Source organism: Artibeus jamaicensis, unplaced genomic scaffold, assembly GCF_021234435.1.
Source record: "Artibeus jamaicensis isolate MK-2021 breed Jamaican fruit bat unplaced genomic scaffold, CSHL_Jam_final contig_3290, whole genome shotgun sequence".
Taxonomy (NCBI): Eukaryota; Metazoa; Chordata; class Mammalia; order Chiroptera; family Phyllostomidae; genus Artibeus; species Artibeus jamaicensis.
Genome location: NW_026521779.1, coordinates 1433962 through 1458098, shown reverse-complemented (window position 1 = coordinate 1458098; position 24137 = coordinate 1433962). Strand labels below are relative to the sequence as shown.

At 56.4% G+C, this 24137-nt stretch overlaps 4 protein-coding genes across 6 annotated transcripts; 3 read left to right on the top strand and 1 right to left on the bottom strand.

Moving 5' to 3' along the window:
* The first annotated feature begins 9547 nt into the window (after positions 1-9547).
* On the top strand, positions 9548-11393 carry JUNB (JunB proto-oncogene, AP-1 transcription factor subunit). Its single transcript, XM_037145740.2, has one exon. It carries the CDS (start codon positions 9843-9845, stop codon positions 10884-10886), a length of 1044 nt encoding a protein of 347 aa, XP_037001635.2. The 5' UTR covers positions 9548-9842; the 3' UTR covers positions 10887-11393.
* A 2063-nt stretch (positions 11394-13456) lies between these two features.
* Positions 13457-16237, bottom strand: PRDX2 (peroxiredoxin 2). Of its 2 annotated transcripts, none has more exons than XM_037145743.2 (6): positions 16141-16237; positions 15570-15692; positions 15325-15478; positions 14591-14713; positions 14295-14425; positions 13457-13766 (listed from the first exon to the last, which is right to left on the bottom strand). In XM_037145743.2, exons 2-6 carry the CDS (start codon positions 15670-15672, stop codon positions 13681-13683), a joined length of 597 nt encoding a protein of 198 aa, XP_037001638.1. In that variant the 5' UTR covers positions 15673-15692; positions 16141-16237; the 3' UTR covers positions 13457-13680. The 2 variants fall into 2 exon arrangements, with proteins under 2 accessions (XP_037001638.1, XP_037001639.1); XM_037145744.2 differs by having other exon boundaries at positions 15570-15681; positions 16141-16231.
* A 101-nt stretch (positions 16238-16338) lies between these two features.
* On the top strand, positions 16339-18734 carry THSD8 (thrombospondin type 1 domain containing 8). Of its 2 annotated transcripts, none has more exons than XM_037145746.2 (3): positions 16339-16612; positions 17690-17895; positions 18663-18734. In XM_037145746.2, the coding sequence occupies exons 1-2, from the start codon at positions 16462-16464 to the stop codon at positions 17887-17889; spliced, it is 351 nt and encodes a 116-aa protein (XP_037001641.1). In that variant the 5' UTR covers positions 16339-16461; the 3' UTR covers positions 17890-17895; positions 18663-18734. The 2 variants fall into 2 exon arrangements, with proteins under 2 accessions (XP_037001641.1, XP_037001640.1); XM_037145745.2 differs by lacking the exon at positions 18663-18734 and adding an exon at positions 18133-18223.
* RNASEH2A (ribonuclease H2 subunit A) lies at positions 18162-22660 on the top strand. Its single transcript, XM_037145741.2, has 8 exons — positions 18162-18463; positions 18663-18734; positions 18836-18962; positions 19066-19153; positions 20900-21037; positions 21144-21231; positions 22227-22350; positions 22460-22660. Exons 1-8 carry the CDS (start codon positions 18337-18339, stop codon positions 22593-22595), a joined length of 900 nt encoding a protein of 299 aa, XP_037001636.2. The 5' UTR covers positions 18162-18336; the 3' UTR covers positions 22596-22660.
* The last annotated feature ends 1477 nt before the right edge of the window (positions 22661-24137 follow it).

Below are 24137 nucleotides of genomic sequence, written 5' to 3'. Positions count from 1 at the left end.
ATTTTGATGTTTAGGAGGAATCTGGGAATTCAAATATTTGGAGCATGGACTTGAATTGTTCTAATGATAATGTGGTAGTATGGGCATTCTAGATGATATCAAGTGACCCAAATCCACATATTTAAGGAAAGGCCCCGTGCCATCAGTTTGGGAGAGGAGCACCGAACCTCAACTTGGGGCCGCAGGAATCCCATGTTTGGGCTGTAAGGAAGCTCCGAGGTTGGCAGAGAAGAGCAGTAACGGCAGCAGTAATTGTTATTCTGCGATGCAGGGAGTCACACTGTTGGGTGCTCCAGGTACCTTCAGTGAAAGGGGTCTAAAGCCCTTGTTTGGGGGCATAGACTCTATATTTTGGGGAAGAATGCAACCCCCCATTTTTGGTGGGGGAGGCCCCAAAAGTTTTGAGGATGATCTGAAGGCCCCCATTTTGTAGGGACAGAGTGTGCCAGTCTGGGCCAGCAGCCCCCAACTGGTTTGAGGACCCACCCCCTTCTGTCTGTTTCCAGGAACAGCTGGGCCCAGTCTGGGAAGTACTGCTGGGAAGCGGGTGACTCAACCCCTCCCTGTGGCCACAGCTGGACGCCCCCCCGCCCCCCCCAGCACCCTCTGGCCTTCACATGTGGGCAGAAACCCAGTCATGAGGGCTGGGATGGGGACCCTGGGCTGAAAAATTTGAGGATGGTGCCCCTCACCCAGGGCTGACCACAGCCAAAGGGTAGACACCATGCCACATACCATGGTGGATTCTGACAGGCCCTCTGCACTCCAGACACTGATATCCCTCCAGGAATTCCCATTTTGCCCTCCCTGCCCACCTTGTGCCTGTGTCTAGACTTGAGTGAAATATGCTCACATTCCTGTAGGTGTGAGAGGGTGGGTCTGTGACTGTGTGCACGTAGACGTGTGTGTCTGCACCAACCTGTGTCGTGGGGCCCTGGGAATTTATGCTACAGGCTACCTCTGTGTGACTGGGTTGTCTGTGGGGTGGACGGGCGTCAGGGTTGGGGCATATGCTCTCTATGTGAGACCTTGCTTTGTGTCTAGAACTTGCGTCCTTTGTGTGAGAACGACGCGATGATCAGTACCTCAGTGTGGCTTTAGGTTGTTTCTGTGCGGCTGTCCTACTTTCTATCCCTCATATGTCTTTCTGTGATAGTATGACCCCCTCGTGCCCTTGGTTTGTCCATGTCCCCACAAAAATATGGATGTTCCTGTATGTGGCCTTTGGGTTTGTCTCTCTGACCCTACTTTACTTTGTGCGCCCTTTTTGTGATGACCGAATGACAGCATGACCGGTCCAAGATTTTGTGTCTTACTTTGTCTTGATGGTGATGATGCGGCTCTATCAGAGTCCCTGTGTATGCCATCTATATATGAAGATGGCCGTATGTATCTGTGTCCCCACCACAAATGGTGGGTAACAGGTGCGCCTGTGTCACTATCTGGGTCTCTATATGTGCCTCTGTGACCCTATCAGCGTTCGCTGCAGGTCTGGCTAAACCAGTGAAGGTTTGTGCCAGCGTATAGCAGGTGTATCCTGTGTCTGTGTAACACTGTGTGTGGGTCTTTGGAGAGACCGTGACCTTGTGAGAGGGTGTCTTAAAGTCACACAGGACAGAGCACTCAGTGGAGGCAGCTACATAGACGTCGTGCGTGCTGCATCTTGCCACTCTCTCATGGGAAGGCTCCCTCCCCGGGCTGCGGGGGCGCGTGCGTCGTGCGTGACGTGAGACACGACGGGGATCGCTGCGTGCGTGGAGCCCTACGCGGTCGTGCGTGCGAGCGCGGGGAACAGGGATGGGCCAGCTGCGTGCGCACGTACGGGGGCGGCTGGGGGGCGCACGGGGCCTGGAGCTTTGGGGCGCGGGTGAAACCCAGGAGGGGCTCGCCCGTTAACCCCTTCCTGCCCGACCTGAAACTTACGGCCCCTCGAAGGAGCGCGCGGGGGCTTCCCCAGGGCCTGGGGGCCGTCCCTGCCGAGGGGAGGCACCCCAGTCGAACTGAGACCCCCCCTCAGTTACCACAGGAACTGGAGCTTCCCGCGAGGCATGCGCGTGCCCCCTCCCCTCCTGCTCTTCCTCCAACTCCGTCCTCTGCAGATCACGCGCTTCCCGCTCTGGGTCTCTGCGGAAGGGGGCTGGGGTCAGGGAGGCCTGGGCATGCGTGACTCAGGCTAGCCCGGTGGTCCACTGACCGCAGCGGACCTTGCTACCCCTTTTCCGCCCCCGTGACTCATTCCTCTCGGCTTTTCCCTGTGTGACTCAGGCCCCTGGGGAGGGGGCCTGCGGACTCTGAGACCCCTCAAGGCAGGGAGGGGAAAGGGGGCGGCTTAGAACCAAGTTCAAGGAACACTCGTGCTTTGGGGGAGGAGGTCTCCTTCCAGCGGGGGGTCAGTGTCATCCTTTACCTGAGCCTAGCCAAGGTCACTAGAAGTGTTTCCCCCCACCCACGAATTGGCTATCCCCCCCAGGCCTCCGGGAACCCAGTCCCCAGCCCTCCCCCCCCCCCCCCCCCCCCAGCCCACAGGAAGTTTTGGCAGAGCCTGTCGTGGCGATGAAACGGTTAAAGCCGTTTTCTTATTCATTTCATCCAGGGGCCCCTTTTGACTCAGAGCAAGCTGGGTACCCCCTTGAGCCAAGCCTCCTGGGGACTTCGTTCATACTCCACCCCACAAGTACCATTTTTAGAGAGAGAAGGTTAGGCGGTTGGTGAGTGGCTGGGAGTCTTGGGTAGCATACCCAAGAGCTAGGTTCAGATCCTGCCTCTGCTCTCATTACTGTCTGGGTTTCAGTTAACCCACCTAAAAATGGGGATAATCATGTTCAGCTTGTTGTGCCATTATGGAGATTGGGTGAATAATGGATGAGACTTTTTGTATCCAGAGCTTGGTACAGGAGCAGGAAGGGGCCTTCGCCCCAAAAAGGACCCAGGCTCCTTCTCTCTCTCAGGCCTCAGTGTCAGGGTGTCTAGCAGAAGCAAGTCCGTGCCAGGCAGGCCTTGCCCCACCCAGGCACTCTGAGGCCTTGGGGTTCATCCTGTCCACCCCTGCCCCGGGCAGGCACCCAGGAAATGAGAGGCGGAACAGGAATGAGGCGGAACCTGTTGGGCTTGTCACCTCCCCACCCCTCACCCTCATTCTGGGGCCCTGACAGGGCCCCCACACTGCAGCCCCACCCCCTGCTGTCCTGGACTCCTGGGTCCTGACCTAAGGGTGGCCCCAGGGAGGGGATGTTGGCGGAGACAGCGTCTAGGGAACATCCTGTGGACTGCCGGCTGGACAGACCAGACAGGAGGGTCAGCCCCTCCCCGGGCAGGGCAGAAGTCGGCTAGGGGCAGAGTAAACATGGCCCAGGGTGGCCAGACTTGGGGGGGTGGCAAGGAGTGTACACATACACAGTCACCCTGAGAGAGCCAGTCCAGACACACAAACCCTTTTCACCCTGGCCACAGAGAGACTGCTACCCTGGGACACAATGACAGGATCAGACACACATCTGGGCAAGATGACCCAGTGTGGGCTGTTGCACACAGACACAGCAGCGGGACAGACTCAGGAGCAAGACTGAAATGTTGTCAGACACACAAAGCCATCAACACTGCCCTGGCTGGTGTAGCTCAGTGTATTGAGCATGGGCTGCAAAACAAAGGGTTGCCAGTTTGATTCCCAGTCAGGGCACGTGCCTGGGTTGCAGACCAGGTCCCCAGTAGGGGACGGGCAAGAGGCAACCACACACTGATGTTTCTCTCCCTCTCTTTTTCCTTTTCCTCTTTCTCTCTCAAATCTTAAAAAAAAAAAGCTATTGACAGGCCAGAAGCATGCAGGCAGGGTGTGGGTGTGTATGACAAGGATAAATCAACTTGACATATAGGCAAGATGGACATAATGTCACACACAAGCACAGAGAGACATTCAGGTGAGCACAAAGCATGGCTAATCCAGTGGCATGTTCGCACACATGCTGAGACCAATGTGACAGGCCAGAAACACACAGGCCAGACAACGCAGACAACCGTACATCAGACACAAACCAGCAATGCATCATGTTGACAGACTCAGAGACAGGGACAGTCACTTTCAGTGCCTCGGTTGTACAAGAGGTGTTTGAACACACACTGTCAGATCCCGACACACAAAGCAACATGTGTGCGTGCACACCACAGGCACTAGCAAGGTCACCAAGTCAAAAAGATACCCAGAAGCACAAGGGAAAAACGAACCTACTATGAGACAGAGGGAGAGGACATGTACCTGCCATGACAGAGAGTCCCCTCCCGTGGCCGCACACATATTTGGAAGGATCTACAGGCGCCAAGACTTACAGACACGCACTGCCTCACTGGTAGCATTGACATATGGGACCCGTTGACAGATGGGACAGATGTGAGAACTGACATTCGCACATGTGGTCGGGCCAGACAGTCACACCAAGAACAGAGAGGCACAGACAGGCCAGTCAGACACTCACTGCCCACTGACCCAGGAACACCTGACAGAACCTGTTGGCTAGCATGCACACATACACCCAGCCCCAGAGTTCACCTAGACACACACAGGCCAGCCCCAGAACTCACATAAACACACACACACACACACACACACCAGTCAGTCACAGACAGGCCACATCAGACATTTATAAACAAACTGGCACAGAGACACCCTGACGCACACAGCAGCCAGCGCTCACATGGACGCATGCACATATCAGCCTCAGACCTCACACACATACACACAGACCTCACACAGGCAAGCCGTGGACCTCACACGCACGAACACACACACCAGACAGGAATAGTTTAGCTATATGAACAAACAACACATGCATATAGGCCAGCCATATGCAACAGATTCCATGGACCATCCACACACAAACCCACCACACCCCCCACAAACCACACAGGCCCCACACGGCCCTGCAGGGTTGGGCTGACAGACACACAGACACACGCACTGGGGAGACAGGCCTCGCACATACTCTCACGGGCCCTGACAGGCCCATCATACACAGAACCACAGCCGACCAGACACACATGCTCCTGGGCCATGCTGAGCTACTGTGGAGCTCTGGACTTCCCAGTCTGTCTCTGTACCCAGCACACCCCCCCCCCACTGATCCCTGCACTTCCTCTCTCCAAACATTACCCTGGACTTCCCTCCCTCCCTATTTGTCACTTCCTAGGAGGCCTGGCTCAGCTGCCTCAGTCCCTAGTGGGCTGTAGATCTGTTTTCTCAGTGCATCCTCTATAAAGGGGGCACCCAGAATCTCAGCCAGGCCCAGGCCCCCCAAGACCTCACCAGCAGTGTATAATACATGGAGGGGGCACAGAAGTAGTTTTGTGGGAAACTCCCCTCATGCCCAGCTGAGTCAGCCTGAAGAGACAGCCTCTCCTTCCTGCTTCCAAGAAAACCCAGCAGCTTCCTCTCTGGCATAGGGGGTGAGAGACCCCCAAACCACAGAGGTGGAGTAGGAGGTAGCTGGCAGGCCAGGGGTTCCTGGGGGAGGGCCTCCGTGATTCTCAGCCTCTTCCTGCCCAGCTGCCTGTCCACACCCAGGGGCAGGGACGCGGGAGGTTGGGTGCTCTGACTTGTGGGTTCTCGCTCTGGCCTGCCCACTGGCTGACTCACTAGCAGCCCCCAGCCCACTTTCCTGGTGAGGGCCCCACCAGTCAGTGGGGCCAAGGGGGAGGGGGTCACTAGACTATTTATAAGAAGGAGAAGTCCCTCATGTCAAAGTCGAAAGCCCCGGAGAGATCCGTGGGTGGGGGTAGATGAACTTCCCCCTTATCCTGTCCCCACCCCAGGCCCTGGGCCCCTGAGTATGGGGGGGGGGGCAGCCTAGGCACAGAGTCCTCCTCCAGATGCTGCTCTGGAGCCCAAGGCCTGGGCAGTTCCCAGCTAGATCTGGACACCCAGACTAGGAGGGGAGGGGGCTATCCTCACACCCTCTTCTAGGGGCCTTGGCGCCAGTAGAGCCAGTAGGGCGGTATGAGGGGGTGGTGCTCAGGCCACAAAGTGAGACTGGCAGGGGCCTGGAACCGGCTGTACCAGCTGTGCTGGGCCCCGCCCTCCCCGGCTGGCCCGTTCCCACCCCCTGCTCAAACATCCATGCAGAGTGCACGGAGCCACCCAACCCCATTCCAATGTGCTGGCCTGTTCCCCCACTCACCAGCACCCCTCCACTATGTGCCCAGCCCCTGTCCCCCCACCCAGCAGCACCCTTCCAGTATGTGCCCAGTGCCATTTCTCTCTGGATTAAAGAAGACCCTACCTGAAAGGGCCTGCAAAGCTTGGCATACAGTTGGTCTGCATAAAAGCCTCTCTGCCTGTGACTGCGCACAGCGTAGTGGCTAACACCCTGGAGCTAGACAGCTCAGGTGTATCTCAACTCCAGCATTCACAGCTGTGGGACATCCAGCAAGTTCTTTACCTTCCCGTGCCTCAGTTTTCTCTTCTGTTAAATGGGGATACATAGCATGCATTTTGCTGGGTGGCTGGAAGCAGGCAATTAGTTAGTCTACTTAAACCACTTAGAAGAGTGTCTGGCCCATGGCAAGAGCTATATAAGTGTTAGCTATTAAAATAATAATTATTATTTCTCTGTCTGCCTATCATAAGTGTCATTGCTCACTGCATGACGCTAACCCTGCCCCCAGTTTGTCTCTTCAGCCATCTCTCCCTGCCCTGACTCCGACCCCCATACACCCACTTATCCTTGCTGAGTTCTTGCCCTTCATCTTGCCCCTCTCTGGGCCAGACTCACAGTTCTCCAAGACTCCCCTGGTCTGGCCAGCCTCAGCACTGTCCAGGGCTGACTCACCGTGGCCTCCTGGCCCGTGGGACCTGCAGGTTGGCTTCATGAGATGCTGCCCTCTGGCCAGACCTGCCCAGTCCCCCAATCCTGCCCACTGCGCCCCCGCAGGGCCCTGGCCAGATGTCAGCTGCAGTTATTAGCATGGGCGGGAGACACAGGCCTTGGCAGCACGCCTGCCAGACTCAGCGGCCCGCTGGAATCTCCCTTGAGCCTGGAGCAGGGAGGGGAGCAGTTCAAGCTAGGGGGGGAGGGGAGGAGGCACCCAGGGGTCACAAGTACCTCCAAAGACCAAAGACAGGGATGCCCCCAGATTCTTAGGGGACCTTCCTCCCCAGCTCCACTGCTCCACTGGACTTCCCCATGCCCCCACATAGCTCAGTTTCTCTTTCACCTCTTTCATTTTCCTTCTCTCCCCCACCCTTTGGTGAGTTCTGTGCCTGCCCTACAAAGTAGCCCCATCCCTTAGCATCTCCTTACCCTAAGGAAACTTCCCTCATTCCAGAAGATACAGGCCTCTCTCTGAGAGAAAGAGACTCAGCTTCTCACCTCTTGTTGCACTGGCTCACATTTCAACTGTTGGGAAGTTCCACTGTAAGTCTAACTTGAAGCCTCATCATCTAAACCTCCACCCAGTCCTTACTGGGGAGGGTGCTCTGGGTCCCCCCAGATTCTCCCCTTGGATTTTCAGGTCCCTTCTGACGAGAGGAAAGCGGAGCCCTCAGATGAAGGAGATACCCTGGGGAGGGAGGGAAGCCCTTCCGGTATTCTGGATGGTCGACCATACCCCCAGACTAAAACCGGAGTAGGGGCCCTGGCCCACAAGGGTGAGGGAGGGGGCACCCCAGCGCCTAGAGTTGCTTGTGGGGAGAGGCCCCAGATCTCCTGGCAGAAAAGATGAGTACCCCGCCCCAGGGAGGAGGCAGCCGTGCCAGCCCGCCCAGGCGCCAGGGACGCCTGGAGGCATTGGCCCGCCTCCTCCGCGCTCAGTCGGGCCAGGGGCGAAGTCCGACCCAGGCCGTGGGCAGGTGGAGACCTGCAGGGCTGGGTCGGGTCGGGTCGGGCCGGGCCTGGCAGGACACAGCCCCAGAGCGACTGGGTGGGGCCGGGCCAGGCGGCCGTGGGGGCCCTGGGGCCGGAGGCTGGGGCTGGTCAGGACTAGCCGTCGGGGGCCGGGCGCGCCCTGGGACCTGGCAGATACCCGGGCTCCCGGCTCCTGGCAGGGGGCCCAGGGACATGACTGGCCCCACCCCTTCCTGTGCCCTTATATGGGCTTCGGGGACGACTTCGGGGACCCCCTCCCCCCTCCAAGCGCAGACTCCGTCCTGTTGCCATGGTGACCAGGACCCACTCCCCTGCGCGTCCCCCTCTGTCGGGCTAATGGAACTGTCCCCTGACTGCCAGCCCCCAAGATTGCCCGCGGGCACCGCAGGCGGTACCATTGCTGGAGTGGGGGGATGGTGACTGGAAGCCTCTGAGGCTGGGCGTGTTCAGTGCACCCCGGCCTCCGAGGGGGTCCCGCGCCCAGCTTCCTCTTCTGTGGCACAGAACCCAGCCCGACTCAGGGTGGGGTACAAGGTCCCGTAGGATCCGAGTGACGGAGACTGGGCCGGGCTCCTTCCCCCAGGGCTGTTGCCACATTTCCTGCCGCCGAGTTCTTCCCCGGCCTGTTTCTAAGGAAGAAGTGGGGCTGGCGACCGCGCCCCGGCCTTGGGGCTGGGTCCAGGCACCGGGGAGCCGACGTGGTGTCGGTCAAGCCCAGGGTTACTGGGGAGGCCTCCGGGATAGGGACAGAGTATACAGACGCCTGGAGGTCACGCACAAGAGAGGGCACCAGTCACGGAAGATCCAGCAGTCCAGTTCCTCAGGGTCCTCAACGACCCTCCTCTCCCTCATGTCTCAACCGAGGACCCTCTGTCATGGTCATCTCATCAGAATTCCCCTTCATCAGAGCTTCGCAGATGACCCCAACCTGTGACAGTGTCCCCCTCTTCTACCACACACATTTTCCCTGACTCCCTGCATCCCAGACCCTCATTCCCTGTATGCATATCTAGATCCCCTTTCCCGTTTACGGCGGACATCAGCCTGTCCCATGGACTCCCGGACCCCTACTCATACGTTGCGTAATGAGTCTCCAAGCTCCTTCCCGTACACCCTTTTCATCCCGCGCCCCCCTCCCCACATACACATTTTTCCTGAGTTCACTCCCTCAGTAGAGTGGGGTACTCTACTCGGGACCCCTACTCAATTCCTGAGCCAGGCATCTCGCCCCTTACGGCTCTCCCACTTACCCTGCTTAACCCTCCTGTCTCTCTATCCATAGCACTCCAGCCACTCTCAGATACTACGGATTCTTCACGCCTTCTGTGTACAACTTGGGACCCCCGCCACCCCCACCCCCAAACACTTGCTCTGTACCAGTTCCTCAAGCCCCTCATCGCGTACTCAGGGGTATCGTCACTAACCCCACCCCAGAGCCGCTCCCGGTGTGCCTCGGACGGTCCCAGCATCCCCTTCCTCGCGCGCCCCGGGGTCCCCCGAGCCCCTCCCCCTGCAGCCTCGCCAAACCACCCAGCCCGTGGCCGCTGTTTACAAGGACACGCGCTTCCTGACAGTGACGCGAGCCGCCTCCTCCCCTTCCCCACGCTCGAGGAGGGGGGCGCTGGGGGCTCGCGCGACGGCCAATCGGAGCGCACTTCCGCAGCTGACAATCGCCGTATAAAGGCGTGTGGCTCCGGCTGAGCGGCTGGGACCTTGAGCGCGGCAGGCCGGCGTCAGAGCCAGCAGGGAGCGGGAAGCAGGGGGAAGCGACACCAAGAAAGCAAGCGCGCCGGAGAGGGGTCTAGGGACTCGCGAAGCCGTACAGAGCTTCCGCGCACGGCGTCCCACTGGCCTCTCCCGGCCCGTGCCAGCCCTAGGGACCACGCTTCCAGGTACCCAGTGAAGCCACCGCCGAGGACAGCGCGCCGCTCGCCGCAGCGAGGCCCGGGGCGGCCCCGCAGGGACCACCCCCAGACCGCCTGGGCCGCCCGGATGTGCACTAAAATGGAACAGCCCTTCTACCACGACGACTCATACACAACCGCGGGATACGGCCGGGCTCCGGGCGGCCTCTCTCTACACGACTACAAACTCCTGAAACCTAGCCTGGCGCTTAACCTGACCGACCCTTACCGAGGTCTGAAAGCACCTGGGGCGCGCGGCCCCGGTCCAGAGGGCAGCGGTGGTGGCAGCTACTTTTCCGGCCAGAGCTCGGACACAGGAGCGTCGCTTAAGCTCGCCTCATCAGAGCTGGAGCGCCTGATTGTCCCCAACAGCAACGGCGTGATCACGACGACGCCCACGCCCCCGGGACAGTACTTTTACCCTCGCGGGGGTGGCAGCGGTGGAAGTGCGGGGGGCGCAGGGGGCGGCGTCACCGAGGAGCAGGAGGGCTTTGCCGACGGCTTTGTCAAAGCCCTGGACGACCTGCACAAGATGAACCACGTGACGCCCCCCAACGTGTCCCTGGGCGCCAGCGGGGGACCCCCAGCGGGGCCCGGGGGTGTCTATGCCGGCCCGGAGCCTCCTCCCGTCTACACCAACCTCAGCAGCTATTCCCCAGCCTCTGCGCCCTCCGGAGGCGCCGGGGCCGCCGTCGGGACCGGCAGCTCGTATCCGACGGCCACCATCAGCTACCTCCCACACGCGCCGCCCTTCGCCGGCGGCCACCCAGCGCAGCTGGGCCTGGGCCGCGGCGCCTCCACCTTCAAGGAGGAACCACAGACCGTGCCTGAGGCGCGCAGCCGCGACGCCACGCCGCCAGTGTCCCCCATCAACATGGAAGACCAAGAGCGCATCAAAGTGGAGCGCAAGCGGCTGCGGAACCGGCTGGCGGCCACCAAGTGCCGGAAGCGGAAGCTGGAGCGCATCGCGCGCCTGGAGGACAAGGTGAAGACGCTCAAGGCCGAGAACGCGGGGCTCTCGAGCACTGCGGGTCTCCTCCGGGAGCAGGTGGCCCAGCTCAAGCAGAAGGTCATGACCCACGTCAGCAATGGCTGCCAGCTGCTCCTTGGGGTCAAGGGACATGCTTTCTGAGCACCCCTTCTCCGTACGGACATTCCCCCTCCCCCAGCCTGGACGGCTGGACGCACGCCTCCCACAGGGTGAGGGGGGCAGGCGGTGGGCACCGGTCCCAGGGTTGGGGGGCGCCGAAAACAACACTGGACTCCTGCCCGCCGGCTCTGCGCCCAGTCCTTCCACCTCGACGTTTACAAGCCCCCTTTCACGTTTTTTTTTTTTTGTATGTTTTTTTTTTCTCCTGGAAACGGACACGATTCATATTGAATATAATATATTTGTGTATTTAACAGAGAGGGGAGGAGGGGGCGATCGCGGCGGAGCTGGTTCCGCCGTCCGGTACTCAAGCCTGCGGGGACACTGGGGAGGAGACCCGCGCCCCCTGCCCTTCCTCCTCTGCACCGTACTGTGGAGAAGAAACACGAACTTACTCCCTAAATAGTTTATTTTAAGATGTGTTTGTGTGTGTGTGTTTGTTGTCCTGACTTTTTATTGAATCTATTTAAGTAAAAAGTTCTTTATTAATATCTGTTGTCTTTTTTTCCAAGCCCGGGTGGACGTAGGGAGGAGAGTATTGGGATGTCCCCACCCCAATGATGTTTGTGGCTCGCTTCTATATTTGCGTCCCCTCGCCAGCTCTGCCCAAGGATCTCACAATCCTTCGCGTTCCGAGATCCCAGGAGTAGGAAAGTCCAGGGCGGATACGCAACCCACCCACCCCAACACCTGGGGCAGGATGCCTAGGGCAATTCGCGCAGTGCGCAAGCGCGGCCCCGCCTAGCAGCGCACGCCGGGGCTTTCCCTGTGACGCAACGGAAGCGCTGCCCATATATGGGTGGATGCTGCCAAATGACGCGAAGGCGGTCTCCGGGCAGATTCCGGGAATCCCCTCCCCCGCTCTGCCGGGCAAGGGCCTCGGCGCCCGGAAGGAGGCCGGGATTTTCCCAGGCGGGCGGCTGCCAGGGCCCGGAAAGCCCCAGGCTTGGGTCCAGAGCGTCCGAGGTGGGCGGGCCCAGCCTTTGGGTGCAGAGAGTCACCTAGAGCCTCCCTTCTCTGGCTGGCTCCCTGGCCCCACCGCGCCCACGCTTGTCTGACTTGACCTGGGTGAGGGGTTGCTGCTCCCTGCACGTCCTTGCCGCCTCGGTCCCCTTCACCCTCGCCAGGAAGGGCGGCACCCGCCTGCCAGTTTCCCCTCCCGGTGCCAGGCCAGGATCGGGGCGACTGCCAGGTCTGGTCCTGCTGGGGCGGCTTCTCTGGCCCCAGGGCGCCTTCGAAGCTCTCACGGGGCTCCTTGCCCCGCAACTGGAATGGGAATGAGGGCAGCTGGTGCGACCCCCAAGAGGGCAGGCTGGCCTAGGAGCTGGAAGCACTCAGAACAGCAGAGAAACTAGGCAACAGGGGCAGGATGGGCAGAACAGACACTTTATTAATTTATTTATAAACTACTGAACAACCTGGCCCCGGAGACAGTCCGGACCACAGCAGGCAGACAGAGTAAACAAGGGAACATTATTCATAGATGGTGGCTAAGTGCTGAGGAGACACAGATCAAAGTAGTAGTGATGGGGCAGGGAAGATGAGCTGCTTTGGATAATGGATTGGGAACATGGACCTTTAATGAAACCAGATTTGAAGCCCAGCCTTGAGAAAATCCCGGGTAACAGCATTCTGCATAGAGGGAACACATGCAGTTCCTGTGGCCAGAGCAAGACCAGCCTGTTAAAGAACAACAGTAAGAAGCCAGTGTATTTGGAATGAATAAACCGGGAGGATGGAGGCGAGGTCAGGAAAGACCACACAGGGCCTTGAACAGAAGTGGAGATAAAATTTCAAGGCTGAGATTAGTGACTTCAGTGGGTATTAAGCTGGATAGCAATATTAATGGGCCTATGGATTAAATGAACTTGTCTACCCAGTTCTGTGGAAGGAAATGGGGGCCCAGAGTAGAAACACCACTTGCCTGGCACATACATCAAACTCCACTCGGGGAAAACTTCCTTGCTCCTGACACCTGCCTCCTAGCCTAACCCTCACCCTTTCACCCTAGGGGCTGACAGGCAGCCACATGCAGCCCTTCTGACCTGTGGTGGGGCAGAGTTTGCCCACTGTGCATATAGTTTGAGCTCCCACTCTTAGTTCTGCTCATGCACACTCTTTCCCATAAGACTCAACTCTTCCTTCAGGCCGAGGAACCTGCCCTAGTAACCATTCACTGGGCCAAGCTTCACTTGATCTCTTTTCACATGCATGATGATCTGGCTCGGTTGTCTTTACTACCATTTTCCTGATAAAGAAAGCCAGGAAGGATCACATCTCTTAAACGACACTTGAACACAGCCTGGCTGATGACTAGATCTGGGAACTACCCTCCAAGGCCAAGTCCAGGGACTTGCTCTGGGTAAGGGGCAAACAGCCCTCCTCACCCTATAAACTACCCTTAGGCCAAAAAAAGGAAAGCAAATATGGGGTAAGACTGCCGCCTTGTGGTGCAGATGAGTAACTACAGAGCCAGTTTCTCAGGCCAGAGCTTGGAGAAAACAGGGATGAGCAAGGAAGTCTACAGGACAGACCACACCAACAGACTCACATCTGTCCCTAATACTTTATTGGTCACCTCTAGGCCTGTGCCTGGTTGGGAAGCTCCAGGGATGGGTTACCATTCACCACTCAGCTAGGAATATGAAAAGGCCTAGGACTAGCCCTTTCAGGTCACAGACTGTAGAATGTAAAGGGGCAGATCTGGCCTTTCCTGGGCCAGCACGGGGCACCCAGGTGGGGTCCAAGAGCCCAAGCTTGGTGCCTGTTTGTCAGCCTAGTTGTGTTTGGAGAAGTATTCCTTGCTGTCATCCACATTGGGCTTGATCGTGTCACTGCCTGGCTTCCAGCCAGCGGGACAGACTGTGGGAAGACAAGAAGGCACGTGTGAGGCTACGGTCCCATATTCAAGGCAGGACAGCAGTGAGAAGTGAAGCAAGATTCGAGGTGCAGAAGAAAAGCCCAAAGCCAAGTGGTCCAGGCCCAACACCATACCGTATGTGGATAGAAGCCCCAAGCCCAGATGTACATTTCTGGCTGACATTTTTATTTCTTTTTGGCCCCTTTCGCCCCATCTTTTCCCCTAATCCTCACCCCCACTAGACTTTGAAAGACTATGGCCAGGTTCTGATCCAACTAATTTTATTCAAGCCTGCCTTGGCACATACCTTCTCAAATACCTTCTCTATAGATTTTTATTATTAGCTCCCAGCTCCCCACCCTCATATTAGGGTATCTCCCCCCACCAGACTAGAAACTTCCTGCAGATAAGGCCCTGAACTGAATCATCTTTGGGGCCCTCACATCCATGTCACACAGGTGTCCACAAAGGGACAGAGAGGGCTGCATGTGTGCCCACGTGTGAACACATGTAAATGTGTGCCCACTCACCTTCCCCATGCTCATCTGTGTACTGAAAGGCCTGTACCAGCCGAAGAGCCTCATCCACAGAGCGCCCCACAGGCAAATCATTGACGGTGATCTGGCGAAGGACACCTTTGCCATCAATGATAAAGAGGCCCCTGAAGATATACGGGTGCACAGTGAAGATCTGAGAGCTCCCACTCGCAAGGCCATGGGAGGCAGCATCATATCCCTGCCAGCCGCACGTGTGGGGCAGGGAGGGCATCACCCAAGAGTGGTCCCCTCACCCTACGGATGGGGGTTCCCTGAGCACCCCACAGTACCTGTAGGCAATCCCCTCATCTTTCTTCAGCACACCATAATCACGGGACAAGCTTCTGGTTACATCAGCCAACAGGGGAATATTCAGAGGACCCAAGCCTCCCTCCTTCCGGGGGGTGTTAATCCTGGGGGTGGGAGAGACAGGACTGAGACCTCAGGATACCTGGCATAGCAGGGTCCTCACCCTGTGGGCCCGGGTGTGATAAAGGCTGGAGAGGGGTTGCTGGGGGAGAGAGATAAGAGGCTTTAGAGCAAGGCTCAGGGAGCCCCACCCAGCCCCACCCACCCCACCCTGAAGTGGGTGCAGGGGGTTGTTTCCACAGCTGGGAAGACAAGCTAATGCTCTCATTCCGATAAAGTGTTTTCGAATTTGCTGTGGTCTGCGGCATCTTAGGACAGAGCCCCCAACCTCCTTTGTCTCTAGCTGTGACCTGAGGACCAGCCATTCATTGCCCTTCAAGTGGAGTTGCCACCTTCTTGAAATAGTTCTTGGGAGGGAGGCTGCTTTGCCCTTAGTGAGATAAAGCGTTTGTAACTCCACACCAATTAACTAAATTCCACATGCTAATTACTGTCCTCATCATCATTAAGAATCTGGGCGTCATTATATCCATTATTTTCAAGATGGGCAAGGGAGGTACAGAGGTTGAGCGACAGCAACAAGAATACACAGCTCGGACCCTGTAGAGGTGTAGGTTTGGCTGCACCATCCCTCTCTGCTGGTTCCCACTCATACCAAGCCAGGTGGGTGAACTGCGAGTCTACAGAGACCCCCAGCACCTCGCAGCCCAACTTGCGGAAGTCCTCAGCATGCTCGCTGAAAGCGATGATTTCCGTGGGGCACACAAAAGTGAAGTCCAAAGGGTAGAAAAAGAGGACCACGTATTTGCCTGGAGGAGGGGGCAGGAATAGAGGAGTGAGGGCCCAACCCCCTCGATGCCAGGGCTCCGCCCCTCCTGGGCCCCTCCAAGCTGCCCTCACCTTTGTAATCTGAAAGCTTCACCTCCTTGAAGGCGCCATCCACCACGGCGGTGGCCTGGAAGTCCGGGGCGGGCTTTCCGATGTGAGCGTTTCCGGAGGCCATTACTGAAAGCTGAGACCCCCCTCCACCCCCACCGCCCGGTCAGTGTGCCCGCGAAAGACCCTTTGTCCTCGCTGCTGAAGGTCACCCTGCGTGCTGGGCCCGGTGAGGCTGAGGCTACCTTACTGTCCCGAACCCTCCTTGGTACCGACTCTGCACGGCTTTTAGACCAAGGGAGACCCGCCCCCCCTCCTCCCACGCCTCCAGTCAGCAAGAGCGGTTCAGCGGCAGCCACCAAGCTTTCCATTAGCATGTGGTGATGCGGGCTCACCGCGGGGGGGGGGGGGCCCTTGGCAAGCAGGGGATGGGAAGCTCGCCAAGGCCCCGGCCTCGATTTCCCCACCCCACCCCAAGGACAAAGGCGGCCACCACGTTGGGTGAAAAACAAAGGCGGCCAGCGCTGAAGTCTGGAGAGGGCCGGAGAGGCTGCTAGGGCTTCCTCCCAGGCCGGTGCGCCCCAGGCGTCCCTACCTGCGTGGGGAAGGGTGGGACACACAGAGAAGCAGACTAGCTGACTCGCGTTCTCAGAGACAAGTGCTCCCAGGACAGCTGAGCCTTTTATGCGCGGCCCGAACCATGACGCTCAGGGCCGGGGGTGGTGACGAGAGGAGCGGTCGGGTCCACTGCCAACCTAGTGGAGGGGGAGCGGAGCAGGCGGGTCTGCGGCTGGGCTGGGGGAGACGCGCAGCCGCGGGCCGCGCCCACCACGCCCACCCGCGAGGGTTGTGAGGGCCCCGCAGTCTCCGCGCGGGGCTAGGCCCCGGAGCGTGGCGGGGGCGGTTGGAGGCCGGCATGGCCCGGAGCCCAGCTGCGCTACTGCTGTCGCCCCTGATGTTCCTCCTGCTGATAACGCCTGTCCAAGTGTCCCCCGACTACCATTACTTTGGCGATCAGGGAGAAGGCGACACCTGGGAGCAGTTACGGCTGCAGCTTCAGGGGAAAGGTAACCGCAGGCCGCGGGTGTGACGGTGCAGAAAGATGCCCCCCTGCCCCGCTTTGTCAGGTGGCTGCGAACAGATCCTCCTCTGTAGACTTCAGATCTTTGCCCAGCTCAGCACGGGCGGCCTCCGTTGGACGGGCCACTTTTCTCTGAGGCTGTTTTCTCATTCGTAAATTGAAATAAAGAGTGCCTTTAAGCAACTTACACAGGGAGAGGGGGTGTGAGCAGGACCCAAGCAGACACATCCATAAAGACATGGATAAGTGACGGGAAGGTCGGAGATAAAGAAGGTGTCAGGTCAACTTCTGAAGTCTGAGAAGAAGCCTGGCTGAAGAAGATAGGTAACCAATGCATCAGGCACGACAAGAAAATAATAATGTAAAAAAACACCAAGATTTGGGGGAAAGAGTGTTGCCAGGGAGCGGGAACAGCATATGCCAAGGCCGAAAAGGACTGACAGAGGAATGAAAAGATGCCACTGTTATGTGATGGATGCTTGGTGAGTTAAAGCCTCTCTCACAGATGCTAGGGAAAAGTCAGAGAAAGAACCCTGTAAAGGGAGTGGTTAAGCGCTCAGTAAGTTGTAGTTGTTTTAAAAGTGACCATACTCACTGTGTTTGTTCTAAGAGCTAGCACACTGCGGGGGCTTTAAGTATCTTTATTATGGTAATTATGTCATTTAACTTACCACCTGACAGACCTGCTGGTCAGGTGGCACGGTACCCGCTGAAAAGGCTTATGATTATGTCCTTGAAGACGGGAGTCAGCTTCTGAGGGTGGGCACGAAGAGCGTTGTACCACAGTCCCAACTGGCACAGGTGGGAAGTGTCAGTGTGCAGTCCCTCTGGGTCACTCACCAGATGTGTGAGATCAGAAGAATGGCTTGCTCTTTCTAGGTCTCAGTTTCTCCACCTGGGACTAATGGGAAGACTACATGAGATCCTTTATGGCAGGGCGCCTGGCACAGAGGCACAGCGCTGCAAACATGAGCTGTTGCTGTAGTGTCTTCAGCTTCCTTTCTCCCTAGAGGAGGGCCTGGGGGTAGGTGCCCCGCCCCCGACCTGGTTCCTCCATCTCTAGACGCGGAGGACTCGATCTTTGGCCCGTGGGGAAAGTGGCGCTGCCTTTGCGACCTGGGCAAGCAGGAGCGCAGCCGTGAGGTACTGGGCACAGCGCCGGGCCCAGTGTTCATGGACCGCGAGAACCTGGTGCAGGTGCGGCCCTGCCGGCAACGGGACTGTTCATCCTGCAAGCCGATCGACTGCGACTGGAGGCCCTGAGTCCGGGTGAGAGCCGGGCACAGAGAAAGCAGGCCGGGGTGGTCTGGCAACTCCCCAGGGTGGGCGGCAACAAAAGAAGGTCAATGAGGGGCGCAGATGAGGCGGAAACCTGGAAGGGAGAACTGGGTCCCTAAGTCTGGAGCTTACGGGTGGTGAGGGGAAGAAGAGAGCTGAGTCCGGAGTTCTGAAACCTCGGGGCGGAGCTTCGAAAGCGACCCTTACCACCTGGTTTTCCAAACTCAGAGCTCTGCCCTCGACCTCCGGAACTACGATTCCCAGGAAGCTGCACGGCAGTGGCGTAGGCTGTAGCTGCGTAAACGTCTACGCGGCACGGCGGGCGCGTTGGGGGCGTGTCCTGTACGCGGATTGGTTGGGCTCGCGGAAAACGCGCCCAGATCTGAGCTTGCACACCTAGTTCCTGCAGTTGGTGGCGGCCACCTTGACGGCATGGATTTCAGAGAGCTGGAGAGAGACAATACAGGGCGCTGTCGTCTGAACTCACCTGTGCCCGCAGTGTGTCGCAAGGAGCCGTGCGTCCTGGGCGTCGATGAAGCGGGCCGGGGCCCGGTGCTGGGTGCGCCTCAAGGGCCGGGGTGAAGGAGGGACGTGATACGAGGGATGCAAACTACACCGAAATGGGAGCCGGAATTGCACTGGATAGGGTGGTGGTGGGGGCGGGGTGATAGTGGTGCTAGCCATGACATTGGTGATGGTATCGGAAAATGTGATGATGAAACAGGGATGGCTCAATAGTTGAACCCCCATTTCCGCAGGCCCCATGGTCTATGCCATTTGTTATTGTCCCCTGTCACGCCTGGCAGATCTGGAGGCCCTGAAAGTGGCAGGTGAGTCTTTGGTGTATGTGTAGGGGTGGGTCTAAACTGGAGGGAGGGAACAGGAATTGGGAGACCCAGCCACTCTCCTTCTCTCCCAACCCTTCTCTCAGACTCAAAAACCCTGTCGGAGAGCGAGCGGGACAGGCTTTTTGCGAAAATGGAGGAGGATGGGGACTTTGTGGGCTGGGCACTCGACGTGCTGTCTCCAAATCTCATCTCTACCAGCATGCTTGGGCGGTGAGGGGTCCCTGGGAGGGGCCAGGGCGGAGGGGCAGCCAAACTGGGCTGGAAGGGATCAATGGCTGAAATGAGGTTGACCGCACTCTATCCCCTACTGCAGGGTTAAATACAACCTGAACTCTCTGTCCCATGATACAGCCACTGGGCTGGTTCAGTTTGCGTTGGACCAGGGCGTGAAAGTTGCTCAGGTGAGCTAATTGTGGGTTGCTCCATTTGATCACCTCAGGATAATGTGGGGAGTGCAGGGGGCAATTCAGCATCAGACATATCTGTAGTAAGTACCTCAGTAATATTTGTTGCTGCTGTTGACTTTCTACTGCTTTTCCTACCCTAAATATGTGTCCCACTGAGGACCATGGTGGGGCCCCCAGCCTCACCCATATCTAAAGGCTCAGTGTCTAGAACGAGTCTCACATCTGTCCACCTGTCCTAGTGTAGGGCACTCTCCAGTCCTGGACACCTGCCCCATCTTCAGTGCCCTCCCCTATAATCTTCTCCCAATACAGCAGCAGCCGACCATCACTTTCTCAAAATGTAAACCTAAACATTTTGATTTTCTGATCACCATAGAAATTAAGTCAGGAAGCCCTGGCTGGTGTAGCTCAGTGGATTGAGCGCGGGCCTGCAAACCAGACAATCGCGGTTCGAATCCCAGTCAGGGCACATACCGGGTTTGCAGGCTGGTTCCCTGCAGGCCAGTTCCCAGCAGGGGACGCACAAAAAAGGCAACCATACATTGATGTTTCTCTCCCTCTCTCCTTCCCTGCCCCTCTAAAGATAAATAAATAAAATTTAAAAAATAAAAGAAATTAAGTCAGGAAAATTCACAGTCAGGGGGAGGAGAATGAGATTAAGTTACTGGAGAGAAATATAAGTAGGCATGGTATTGAATGTTCAGAGGCAAAGAACCAGCTGTTTCGAGAGAATGACAAGGGTAGAAACACTTGAGGGAGGGAATGGAATAAGGGAGGCCTTGCTGAGGAGGCGGCTGAGATTCAGAACTGGAATGTGGATCTGACGATCGATACTAGAACAAGGACCCTACCCTTGAGTTCATGACCAAGTCAGGTAGATGGATGTTCAGCTGGTAAGCAGATAATAAAGGTGATTTCTGAGAACAATAACTACTGTGCAGATCACTTTCCTTTTTACCTCCCTGACCTCCTCTCTGCTCCAGTCATGGGGGCTTCCTACTCCCACCCAGCATACTGGACATGGTCCCACCTCAGGGCCTTTGCATTGGTTGTTTCCTCTGCCTCAAACGCTTTTCTAGATCTCCATCCACATGGTTCATTCATTCCCTCATCTCTTTCAGGCTTTTATTCCAATGCCATCACCTCAGGGTGACCTTCCCTGAACCGCCCACCTCTGTTTAAAATGCCAACCTCTTCTAGGCCCTTGCCAGGAATAGTTCAGTTGATTAGAGCATTATCCTGATACGCCAAGGTTGTGGGTTTGATCTCTGGTCATGGCATAAACAAAAAATAACCAATGAATGCATGAATAAGTGGAATAGCAAACTGATGTTTCTCTCTGAAAAAATTATCAATAAAAATTTAAAAAGTGACAGCTTCTTCCAACTCTCTCCTGTCCTTTATTATTTACCTTGTTTTTTGTCTGTAGCCCTTACCAGGGTGTCCCCTCCATGAGAACATGGATTTTTGTCTGGTGTGTTCACTGCGTAGGTCCCAGTATTAAATGCAGCCCATAGCATACAGTAGGTGCTCAGTAAAATGTACAGTGGGTGCAGCTTGATCAGGAAAAGCCTCTTTGGGAGATGATACATGAGCTGAGACCCCCAGAGAAGGATGCAGCCTGGTCCAAGCTGAGAGAAGAGTATTCCAAGCAGTGGGCAAAGGCTATGAGGCTAGATCATTTGCACAGTTGTTTATCCCAATGTTTGTTGAATAAATACATTTCTGTCATCGCTACAGGTATTTGTGGACACTGTGGGACTGCCAGAGACATACCAGGAGAGGCTGCAGCAGCGCTTTCCCAGCATTGAGGTGACAGTCAAGGCCAAGGCAGATGCCCTCTACCCCGTGGTCAGCGCTGCCAGCATCTGTGCCAAGGTCAGCCCTCTTGCTGTCCATGACTGGCTCCTAGCATCCCTCTGGGCAGGGGACAGGTGTGGCTGCCTCGAGGGAAGGAGGTCCCAAGTGCCTCTCTTGCCAATAGGTGGCCCGAGACCAGACTGTGAAGAACTGGAAATTTGTGGAAAAACTAAAGGACCTGGACACTGATTATGGCTCAGGCTACCCCAATGGTGAGCAAATGGTGGTCAGACTGCTTTGGGAGCTGCCCTGAGGTAGTGGTGCTGATGATAACTGTGGCAAGGCAGGCCTGAGAGTGGTTCTGCTTGCCCTGCTCCACAGTGGAGGAAGCTGAGGCCCAGACTGGGGGCCACTTGCTCATGGCCAGTGTGTGGCAGAGCTAGTTTCCAGCTAGCAGGCTCCTTCTTCCTTTTTCCCTCCCTCCCTCTCTGCTGTCTCTCTGGAGCCCCGGTGAGAGATTTGAGACCCATGTTGGGTGTCTGCGCATTTGTTAAGGGAAAGGGGGCAAAATGAGGGGCACTAGCTTATGTCCAGTGGCCCCAGCTCAGATCTATTGGTTTTCTCCCCATGATAAAGCTCAGTTTCCTTTTCTGAAGTGGAAGCGATTGTGCCTCCCTCAACAGACACACAGGGGCAGATTCAAAGATTTGTTGGTTGAGTTCAAGGAACCCCCCTGGTCCTTCTAAGACCCAGCAAGACTGGCAGGTGGGTGGGACGGCACAGTCTGTGATTGGAACTTAGGTAAGGCCAAAGTGAAGCAACCAGGTCCAGGCCAAAAACAGTTTTGCCAGCATTCACTGCTTACTGAGTGCCTGGTAGATGCCATGCAGGGCCAAGCCCTGGGGAAATATTGAGCGAGACAAACAAGGATCTCCCTCTCCACTGAGCTCACGGCCAACATGGGGAAGACAGGCGTTAACCGTTAAGTCCGCCCATACTGGTTTAATGACCGTTGTCCTTAGGGGGTAAAGGAGATGTCTCAGAGGCAGTCTTTTTAAGTAGTATCTTGAGCAAACTGTTGGCCAGGGGAAGAATCAGAGGGGGAACTGCCTGTGCGAGGGTCCTGAGGCAGGAAAATGTCTCAGATGGTGGGAGGTTCCTTAGGTACTTCAGAGGAGGCCTGAGATGAGGTGATAGGGCCTCAGATGGCAGTCTGAGGAGCTGGGACTGTGTGGATGTCACCACTGCCCGCCCACCCCTCCCCTAGATCCTAAGACAAAAGCATGGTTGAGGAAGCACGTGGAGCCCGTGTTCGGCTTTCCCCAGTTTGTCCGGTTCAGTTGGCGCACAGCCCAGAGCATCCTGGAGAAGGAGGCAGAAGACGTTACGTGGTGGGTGTCCAGAGGTGCTGTGAGGAGGGAAGGAGGCTAGGCTCAGCCCTGCCTGGGAGGGCCGCCCCCGTCCCCAGAGATGGTCGGCATTATCATCTCTCACCCACAGGGAGGACTCGTCGACAGGGGATCAGGAGGGACTAGGGAGGATCACATCCTATTTCAGGGAAAGCCCCCGAAACCGCCCCCGTCTACCCCACCGGTACTTCCAGGAGCGTGGCCTGGAGCCAGCCACCACGCTCTAGGAGTCAGCCTGCACCCCTTTACCATTCCCCTCAGTTTGTGATTAAAGTTGCTTAAGGAAAGCCAAGTGTGAGGGTTGTACTTTGGGGTGGAATGGGTGGGGGTGTGCTCTGTGGCTGGGTCCAGCTACCGAGTTTTGCACCCTAAACAAGGTGGACAGTGTTTGATTGATTTTATTTTTTTTTATTTTTTTTAAATATTTTATTTATTTATTTTTTGAGATAGGGGAAGGGGAGGAGAAAGAGTGGGAGAGAAATATCAATGTATGGTTGCCTTTCATGCGCCCCCTGCTGGGAACTGGCCTGCAACCCAGGCATGTGCCCTGACTGGGAATCAAACCGTGATACTCTGGTTCACAGGCCCGCGCTCAATCCACTGAGCCATGCCAGCCAGGGCTGATTGATTTTATTTTAACATCTATGTTTGTATGATGCAGAATTAAGAAGGACCATACTGAGAAGCGCCCTGCCCCAGCTCACTGATGGGCTTACTCAGTCTGTTTAGGCTGCAGTAACAATACACCACAGACTGGGTAGCTTAGATTTTTTTTTTATCCTCACCTGAGGATATGTTTATTGATTTTGGAGAGAGAGGAAGGGAAGAGGGGTGGGGAGAGAGAGAGAAAGAAAGAAACATTGATGTGAGAAACATCAATCAGTTACCTTCCATACATGCCCCAACTGGGGATTGAACCTGCAACCTAGGTATGTGCCCTGACCAGGAATTGAACCTTCAGCCTTTTGGTGTATGGAACAGTGCTCCAAACAACTGATTTACCCAGCCAGGGATGGGTGTCGTGTTAACAGTGGACATTTCCCTAGCAGATGTGGCTTAGTGGATTGAGCACCAGCCAGCAAACCAAAAGCTCACCTGTTCGATTCCCAATTCCAGATCAGGGCACATGGCTGGGTTGTGGGCCAGGTCTGCAGTGGGGGGAGTGTAAGAGGCCACCAATCCATGTTTCTCTAGCTCCCTTTTTTCCCTCTTTTTCCTCCCCTCTCCCTAAAGATAAAATCTGGTCCTGGCTGGTATGGCTCAGTGGATTGAGCACTGGCCTATGAACCGAAAGTCACCAGTTCCATTCCTGGTCAGGGCACGTGCCTGGGTTGTGGGCCACGCCCCCAATGAGGGGCACACAAGAGGCAACCACGCATTGATGTTTCCCTTTCTTCCTCCCTTCCTTCCCCTCTGTCTAAAAATAAATAAATGAAAATCTTAAAAAATAAAAATAAACAAAATCTTAAAAAGAAAACACCCAACATTTCTTAAAGTTCTGGAGGCCGAAAGTCCAAGGTCAGGGTGTCAGCACGGTCATATTCCGGTGAGGGCTCTCTCCTGGGTTGCAGGCTGCTGACCTCTCACTGCGTCCTCACGTAGGGAACAGAGCGAGAGATCTGGAATCCTTTTTATAAGGGCACTAATTCCATTCTTTTTTTTTTTTAATACTTTTTATTGTATTTTTACAGTACCTTTTAGTCCCTTTATACCCCTCCCCCCAACTAATACTAATTCCATTCTTGAGGGCTCCACACTCATGACCTAGG